This window comes from Abrus precatorius, unplaced genomic scaffold (genome assembly GCF_003935025.1).
Source record: "Abrus precatorius isolate BTA unplaced genomic scaffold, Abrus_2018 Scaffold8, whole genome shotgun sequence".
NCBI classification, from domain to species: Eukaryota; Viridiplantae; Streptophyta; class Magnoliopsida; order Fabales; family Fabaceae; genus Abrus; species Abrus precatorius.
In genome coordinates, this window is record NW_020874428.1 from 4,850,917 (window position 1) to 4,860,156 (window position 9,240).

The window sequence follows — 9,240 nt, forward strand, 5'->3', positions numbered from 1 at the left end:
AATAATTAACTAACAAGTAGTTACTGAATTTTTAATTTTTCTTTATTAACTAATATGTATAAAGATATTTGTTTTGAGTTTTAAAATTAGAAATTAGTATTAAAAATAAATTCAAGTAATTAAAATAAACCATAACTCAAAAATCAACGTGTAAAATAAATGAATATGTATAATAAACTTTTGGTAAGTTGAGTTATAAAAAAAAAAACTTACAAAGTAGTTAGTTTGCTTCATTTTAAAAAATAGATTAAAAAATATTAATTTAGCTTAACTCACAAAATTTAATAGATACTCACAATATTTAAAAATAAAAAAATAATTTTAATATACATTTAATTTTTATACACTAATTATACAATTTTATAATATTCTTATTTACATTAAAATATTTATCATTTTAAAATTATAAAAATATTCTATATGTACATTAATAGAGTATATTTATTCTTAACACGTTCTGTTTGACACGTATTAGAAAAATTAGTTATTATATTATTATTTAATATAGTTTTATTCACAATTAATGTGTCATAATCATCCCGAGGCTTCAACGGAAAATAGGGATGACACCAACTTAACGCGGAATAAACATGGGCTAGGAGAGCTTAACGTCTACCCTTAAATTTGCAATGTTTGTTCATTTTTTTGTAGTAATTAATATGAGGTACCACATAAAAAAGAAATATTAATATGAATTAACATAGTAATTTGCTAATCCACAATATATAAGATAAGGTGACAAGGTCCAAAAAATAAAATAAAATAACCAGAGATTGGAAGAGAAGGTGAAGCGCAGAACACAACACAGAAAGAGAGAAAGAGAGAGAAAACATCAAAGATGGGTCTTTGCTTTGGTTGCTTCGGCGCAGGCGACAAACGCATGACCAAGGAAGAAGAGAGATTGGCCTCCGAAGAAGCGCGTGCCAAAGCCGCTGAAGCCGCACAGAAAAGGTTTACCTTTGTCCATTTCTCAAACTTTCTTTTTTCCTTTTTAATTTCAAGAAGAATATTCTATGATCTTAATTAACCACTTTATTCCTGCAAAAATTATAAATTAAAAAACTGATTTGGGTTTTTATTTGTGAACCCACATGGTATTTTAGAATCTTGCTTAGTGTACTTGTGTAGATTAATCTATTTTTGCTATCATTATGTATGAAAAAAAAAATATGCATCTGCTTTTGTTTGCCCTTTTGCTTTATATCTCGGCAATCACGCTTTTTGCTCTTCTATCCCTTCAGAACAATAGTAAACCCCAATTTGAAAAAAAAAAAATAAACAAACTGAATTTTGGTAACTATTGTCTAAACTTCAATTGAATATAATATATTGCTTTACAGTTCCAAGCCTTAATTTTGTTCATAGAGTTCATTGCTGCTTCTCATCCTTGACTGTCATACATTGATATTGTTAAGATATCTCCCATTGAACTAGGAATAGAGTCAGAATATTCTTTATAAGGCTTGAGGCTTGGATAATCCTTCTTCTATGAGTTAGCTTAATGCTAGGTTGCCCACAAATGTCCAATCCTGTTGGGCCACTTGCAAATGTCCAGTCCTACAAAACTTCACACACTAGATGTCTAGTCTTAGGTGTGACGAGTGTGTGTTAAGATATCCCACATCAACTAGGAAATGAACCAAAATATGCTTTAGAAGGCTTGGGTAACCTCCCTCCTATGAATTAACTTTTGAGAGTGAGTAAGGCCTTTCAGGTTATTGCAAGATTTTAGATAGGATAACAGAAAAAGACGGTCCTATGAGTGAGGTATTACTAAATGTTCTGACATGTTTGTGGAAGTCAATAGAAAATGGGTGCAAGGATTACTGTAAATAACAAATAGATAATGAAATAAAGATTACTTTTAGAGATGGGGTGAAAACAAACGATATTTTAATGTTGTTATAATGGTGTTTTATTTGGTAGTGATTGTATAAGTAACTGTAGATTAACTGATATGTGTTGTTTGGAATTGCAGGCAAGAGCAATTTGAGAATTCTCCAGCAGGAAGAGCTGCACGTGCACAGCAACAAGGAATGGCAAAGCAAGCTGCAAGTTCCAACAAAGGCGAACCAGTTCTAAAGGTTTGGTGATTCAAGATGCTGCATTTTTATTTTTTTTTAAATATGCTAAAGTTTCATCATATAATTCCAGAGATAGATCCAGTGCTTCTTGATTAAGTGTTCGTTGCAATTTGTTCTTTAATTTCTTTAAAAATATCATTCCCTGTAATATGCTTCTTTCTTGCCCATGCTTCTTGACTAACAATCATCAAATAGATTTGTACGACACACATTTATTAGACCTCACTAATGATATGTTTTGACACTTTCATTTGTGGATGCAGTGGCAAATGGGTTGAGATTGGACATTCTGTTTGTTAAAGTCAACTTTTTATTACTTGTAAGGTGAACAATCTATCTGATAAATTCTAGTTTTCCTATTTATTTAGTAATGCAATTTTGTTTAGTTTTAAGTTCTACAAAAAGTAACTCTATTTTTTATTGACAGAATTTGTTTTAAGACAGATAGCATTAACATCTATATGAAATTATGTAGAACAGTAGATTGGACAATAAAAGCGAGTTTCTGCCTATACTGGACTGAACCGATTTTGAAAAATGTGAGGAAACCTATGGAAAACAAACAAGCATGTTAGGTCTATTTTGGGTTGTAAACAAGATTTACATAAACAGAAGTTCAATGTTTGTTTACAGCGATGCACCTCACTGTCCAAAATGCAGTGATGGCATTTATTAAGGTTGAAAAGAAAAAGATTTTGTTGGTATGCATCTCAATAAAATTTTGATGATAATCAAATTTATAAATTTTCCTAGACATTCTGTTCAAGCCCTGCATATGTAGTATTATAACAGTGTCTGCAAAATGCTACTCAACTACACACTGACCACTCTTTTTCAGTGAATACAGCAATTAAAAATTTAGAATGCTAGGGGGAGGGTAGCAAAAAGATTTGTTTTATGTCAATCAATATATTCCATCGTTCCTGGATTATCATAATATAGTAATTTGATTCTGAACTAGACAAAAAACAAATTGCATACTGAATCTTACCAACTCAGTTGAATTAGGTTAACTCTCTGATTTCTTCAGGTTGTGTTGATTAGGACCATGTATTATGTTTGTAACTTAGTGTTAAAGTAGAAACAAATATCAAGTACTTTTGACCTCATGGAATGTAAATGTCTCTTTATTTCGTGGGAGAACATTTTGCCTTAGTTTTCTTTTTTGTGTTACAGTATTAATGACAGCTCCCGTGAAATTCTATGCTTCGCATGCTTCCCATGTTCAACAGATGAACAAAAGATATTTACTGCCATTGTATCATAAGTGGAATTGTTGTTTTCCAGACCAAGAAATATTCTGTTGATTGTAAATTTGTAAAGAATTCATGGTGACTGGAAATGGGGATAAGTTGAGAATGTAGTGTTTTTTTCCCTCTTCAATGATATTTTGGCAACTCCATTCTCTTTCTATAAAAATTCAAGCCATCAATTTGTGTACTTACTTCCAGCTTTGAGCATCTTACATATAAGGAATGAGCTTTGGCGCGAGTATTACTAGTCACAGTGGAGAAATTGGATCTATTCAGATTAATAATTAGACTAACTGGTATATTTCCTGATATTTTTCTATCCATCTTCGGCTACTACGAAGAATCAAATACGTTTAGCGTATCAAAGAAACAAAAATATATAATCGTGGGACTAAAAGTGACACTTAACCCAATCATTTGAAGAAATTCTTCCTACGAGCTTTAAATAATGAGTTTTATAACCTTCCCTAAAGTGAAGGGTTTATTTCAAAATAAAACATGCGGAGTTCTATTTTAGCCTAACCTAACACCTTGTAGGAGATCAAAACTATATAGTACAGTCTGCTGTGGGACAGTAAGTTATAAGGGCAAGTCCTTGCCACTTAACTTGTCCTTTCGTGTTAACTAGTCAAGTGCAAGGACATTTCGTTGAACCAGAATCCAAAATTAAGTAGCTAGATTTAGCTACACATTTTTGAACAAATGTTGAAACCAAGTGTAACCATGGAATGAGGTTTTTTTTTTTTGTTTTTTCTTTTTTCCATTAGTTTCTGTCATGGTTTTTCTATATAACACTGTTGGTTGATCTCACTTTCCCTCAACCACAAAAAATTGAAGTTATCCCAATGCCTCAGTCACTCAAACTTTTGTACTGGAGCTGAAAGCTTCAGCTCATATGCAGCTTGAAAGCAATCTGCTGCTTGTTGTAATGAACCTTCCATTTTTGAAACCAATCCAAGGTTAAACCATGCATCATGGTTTGTAGGTTCTATTCGCAAAGCATTCATTAAAAAGCTTCTTGCAAGAGGAAGTGATTGCATGCCAAGTTTAAGCAATAATTTTGCAGTTGAAATGATACTGGGAATGTAATCTGGTTCAATTGACAATGAGACAGAGAAGGAAACAAAGGCCTCCTTGTTTAATGATTGAGCTTCAAACAATGTCCCTGCCATCGTTACAGCCAGTTCATTGCAGATTAGTGATTTGTTAATATGCATGGTGTAATGAACACAAAACACAGAAACATACCTGTAATATGCCAACTTCTGGGAGAAAAAAATTCTATCAACTGGGCCTTGTCAACACAAGCTTTTGCATCAAGAAAGGAACTAATATCTGCATAAATGGTAGCCAAATCCTGCCAGGCTTCCATTTCCAACCTTCGTTCTGCTAATGCCTACAAAGAGATAAAAGGTCAAGCAGGGAAATTCTTCTCAGGAACTAACAATATTCAAAATTGTCACTAGCAATAAATTCGTGATATTGATGCATACGATCTTGGGCAACAAAAAATGAAAAATTCTAGCATATAATAAGGTAGAGGAGTATTGGTTAATGGTTTCAAATTTAATTAACTAATCTCAACATAAATGCAACTTCCAAAAGACAAGAGCCATTGCTTCTAAGCAGTTAACTTTAATCCAAGTATATACAAGAGAGGTTAAGTTGTGTCATTCCCTTCAACAAGAATACACACCTCATGCCGGAATGTTTGTGCTTGATCTAAATTCTTAGCTTGAAGCCAAAGCTCCTTTTGTGCTTCAATTACTGCTAGCAAGATTCTGTAGGTTTCTATTGCATGTTTGGGTTGCTGCTGAGCAATTTGAAGTACAGCTTTCAGTCTTAGTAGTTCTAATTGATCTGTCCTCCCAGCCTCATCGATCGCAAAATCAACTACAGTTTCCGCATCCTTAAACCGCTGCTGAGCTGATACTATGAGTGCTAACAACTGCCAACCTCTTCTTGAGCTTCCAGCCATCATGTCTAAGTACATCATTATATTGTCATAAGCTGCATTTAGATTCCTTTGAATTGCATTTTCCAGTCCAAGGCTGAATATTACTTCTGGATCACCATTTTTCGTTATAGCAGCATCATTTAGAAAGTTCAAGGATTCTCTTTGAAATATAACTCTTTCAGAATCCACTACAGATATTCTAGCAGCATCACCATGGCAAATGCCAAGAAATTTTTTGCCTTGACCCAAAAAATGCTCATTGTGATGCTTGGCTAGATCAATAACTTCCCGTGAAAATTTAATGCCTTCATGAGCATGGTTTGGATACAGGGAACACAGGTTTGCACCATACAAAAATGAAGGAAAATGGGGTCTATGCCTTGCTTCAGAACTACCACAAGCCTTTCTCAGAAGGTTCAAGGCTACTTCATTGTTCCCTGCTGCACTGTAACAAAGAGCAAGAAAGTACCACCTCTCAGCTCGATCATAGATACCTGGAAGGATCTGCTCCACATGATCTGCCAACGATTCAAACATCCCAGTAATTGAAAGCGAAAATGTGAGATGATCCATTATTTCAGCATCCCAGTCTATTTCCTGAAGTATCATCTTTCCTGAGAGAATTAATAGCAAAAGTATTGCTTCTTCAATATTACTCATAGGTGTTGTTAGACCCTTCACTTGCAACTGAGAAGGTAGGTTTACTTCAACACCACCATAGAGTAGTGTGGTAGCTAAATCTTTTTGCACACAGGCCAACCTCTGTGGCTCCAAATTCCAGGGCTTGACCAACGCCCGCCGATGAGCAGTGACAGCTTCATCTAGAAAACCTGCCTTGATCCATAAATTTGGAAGTAACTCCAATGCTTTGTGGAACATTTCTTGCAACTTACAATCTTCACCAATACCCTCAGACATTCCATTAGGAAGTGCAGATTCAACTGTATCCACTATTATTCTACACTCCTTTGCAGCCTCTGGTAAACAAGAAAGCAGCAGTAATTATAATTGTCACCATTGAGAGGCAAACCACTCATATAATTATGATATTGATTCTAATATGGAGTATTGTTCAAGATACACTTCATAAAAAAACAGAACTTTCAATGTCATACACGCAAAAATTGTAGCTTTAAGCAAGAGCATGATAAATCAAACAAAATACAAGAACATGTAAAACACAAAAAGAGTTATGAAGGTGGTGATACCGGTGTATTGCCCAAGTTCTTCTAAGGATTTTGCTTTTAGCAAAATTGCCTCAAGAAGGAGGCTTACTGAATGCATTGACATCACATTAGGAAGCACATTATCTGGCTTGGAACGTGATTTTCTTAGTTTGGTTCTTTCAGCTATAGCCTTGATCATCCTTGGGGTCAAAGCCTTGATATCTATACCCTGAAACACTTGAAGAGCAGCATCAAAGTTCCCTCTTTGATATTCAAGCCTCCCTAATAAAGCTCGAGCTTCCTTAAATTCACCAAAAAGAGAAAGTTAAAATTAAACACTCGTCTTATATTAGCAGAAAATGCCCACATGCTACTTTGAATCATAATTTCACCAAGAAAGAAACACATTAATCCTTACCTCATAGTTTAATGAGAGAGCTTCTTTTAGAGTAGATTCTACATCTTCGACTTGTGTTTCATCAAATTTGGATTCCCAATCCCCAGTCCTTGAAGAAATTCCACTGGCAGAGAAGTCCCTTGTAGCCAAGGACTCAGGTGACTGTGGCGCCTCTTCAAATTTGAATTGCTCCCCGGAACAAGCACACAACATTTTTCCGTTTCAAAGTGAAACTCGTATAATTCCCTTCTCAGTGGATGATTTCACAAAGGACACAACACCTTGAAGAAACACGCTTCTGTTAAAAGTCAACAATGCATTACAATACGTAAATTGATGAACTTAAACACAGTTGAAATGAAAGGAATGCAATATGCTTACTATGACACTATCTGATGCCTAGGCCTATAGAATTAGAACAACATTGGTCTTAAGTAAATAAATGAAGAATGCCACAAAGTACCCTTTTACCTTGAATTTTGAATTTCACAACCTGTGTCGCGAAATGGTTGATAAAACACAAGTGACAAGACGCCAACGAAAATCAGAACGTGGCTTTTAGACAACTCCAGACAATTTTTTTTCTCCAAACATAAAGCAAAGAATAACACTTTCATGCAACAGAAAACCAAACCGCATAACTCATGGGAACAAACAACCAAGTTCGTTGGCAGGAAAAAAAAAGGAGAAGAGAGAGAGAGAGCTATGACATATTATTCAAAGGCAATGATGGGTGTCATAAGAAAGAGAAGAGAACAAAAGTTTTTTCCAGATGAACACAGGCCATGTGAAAGCTGTGAAAAAAAGCAAGACAAACAATAATGAGAACAGTGCTTTGGACTTACCATAGCTCATATTCCAAAGACCTGAACTTTATCAGTGTTGGACGCCATGAAAGCTACCCTTCTGTTGAACTTTCTGTTTCTATGTTTGGATTATTTGAAACTGCTCCTCATTGGTTTAAAAGACACAGCACCTTAAAAAATTCAAAACCTTTTAGCCTAATAAATAAAGAGCACCCAAAAACCAATCCAAAACTTAAACCTATGTAATGAATGAACTATATTCATAGATCTTACTTTAATATATATATTTTTTACAACACCCCTTATCTCTCTCTTTCTTGTTGTGTGTTGAATGTTAGGTGATGGGAGTAACAATGTGGTGCAGAGAAGAAGCAGATGTGGTTGGTTGATTCTTTGAGTTAGTTTAAAGTTTCAACAATGTGGCTGTGTGTTCATACTTGATGGTGATAGTGTTACAGTGAAGTAAAGAGGTGGTTTGAGAGTTGGAGAAACATTTAACAGAAGAAAGTGAAATGAAAGCAAGGGAAAAGGCTGCTACAAACATGGCAAAAGGAAACTCATCAACTTGTCCCCATACATTGGTGTCGCCTTAAATGTGGTTTACTTTTGTAGCTTCTCGTCAGTCACTGTATCAACAACATAAATAATGACTTTGCTACCTGCTTGGTTATATAAGAATTCACACACCTCTTTGAAATATTTCACTGTTTATTAATGAGTAAATGTTAGGGTATGTCGTTAATCAATGAATTAAAAATTTAACAAATTTTTATAAATATTCTCATTTAATAAAATTCTTAAAGATATTATCGTTCAAAAATGCATATTCACAAGTTATATATACAAATTGATTTATTACCCTTGCAACATGTCATAAGGTGTGAGACATGAATTCTTGGATGCTACGAAACAAGTAACATTTTTATTGGGTGCATAAGCGAAAAGGTATAATTTAAAATATATATTTTTTAAAAATTCTAAAAACAAATTGTCCAAATAAGCAAAAATAAAAATATTCACCAAAGAACATTTCGTATTACATTTTGGTGTGTTGCGTGTTGTGGGCGTTCAAAATTGTCACTGTTTAAAAAAAAGTATATATATATATATAATCTAATAATAAAAAAGTTTTATTAAAAAATATTAATTAGGATTACTATTTCATATTTTATTTATTGTAGTAGTAAAATTCTTCCCTTCAGTAATTAGTGACACTAAAAGTTAAATTTAAAATTACATATTAAGCGAAAAGAACTCTCACTAGTTTATTTATGTGTTCACTAATTACAAAGATATTTATATATAATATATGTTTAAAATAACTTAACTAATGTGTTTTTATTTTAATCAATTATTCAAAATTTTATATTATTTTACTAAAAAGTTCTCATAGTTTCATGAGAGCACAAAATTAAGAAAAAATTCCTAACTTAGTATTCTAAATTATGAGTGAGATATTTCAATCTCCAAAATTTTAAAATATAACTCTGTATAACATTTCAAAGTATCACATGTTGACGTCTTCTAACTCAATGAGATATAAGAAAATGAAAATAAGTTCTAACAGAAAAAAAAAA

At 33.3% G+C, this 9,240-nt stretch overlaps 2 protein-coding genes across 6 annotated transcripts; one reads left to right on the forward strand and one right to left on the reverse strand.

The window, feature by feature from the left end:
- Nucleotides 1-607: 607 nt before the first annotated feature.
- Nucleotides 608-4,839, forward strand: LOC113846471. 5 transcript variants are annotated; one of them, XM_027474792.1, is made up of 4 exons: nucleotides 755-951; nucleotides 1,979-2,084; nucleotides 2,348-2,408; nucleotides 3,261-3,520. In XM_027474792.1, exons 1-3 carry the CDS (start codon nucleotides 839-841, stop codon nucleotides 2,360-2,362), a joined length of 234 nt encoding a protein of 77 aa, XP_027330593.1. In that variant the 5' UTR covers nucleotides 755-838; the 3' UTR covers nucleotides 2,363-2,408; nucleotides 3,261-3,520. The 5 variants fall into 5 exon arrangements, with proteins under 5 accessions (XP_027330596.1, XP_027330593.1, XP_027330597.1 ...); XM_027474796.1 differs by having other exon boundaries at nucleotides 784-951; nucleotides 2,348-2,403; nucleotides 3,261-3,450; XM_027474797.1 differs by lacking the exon at nucleotides 3,261-3,520 and adding an exon at nucleotides 3,115-3,247 and having other exon boundaries at nucleotides 784-951; nucleotides 2,348-2,403.
- On the reverse strand, nucleotides 4,100-7,999 carry LOC113846469 (protein NPGR1-like). Its single transcript, XM_027474790.1, has 6 exons — nucleotides 7,703-7,999; nucleotides 6,879-7,138; nucleotides 6,503-6,761; nucleotides 5,034-6,271; nucleotides 4,586-4,733; nucleotides 4,100-4,502 (listed from the first exon to the last, which is right to left on the reverse strand). Exons 2-6 carry the CDS (start codon nucleotides 7,068-7,070, stop codon nucleotides 4,192-4,194), a joined length of 2,148 nt encoding a protein of 715 aa, XP_027330591.1. The 5' UTR covers nucleotides 7,071-7,138; nucleotides 7,703-7,999; the 3' UTR covers nucleotides 4,100-4,191.
- Nucleotides 8,000-9,240: the final 1,241 nt, after the last annotated feature.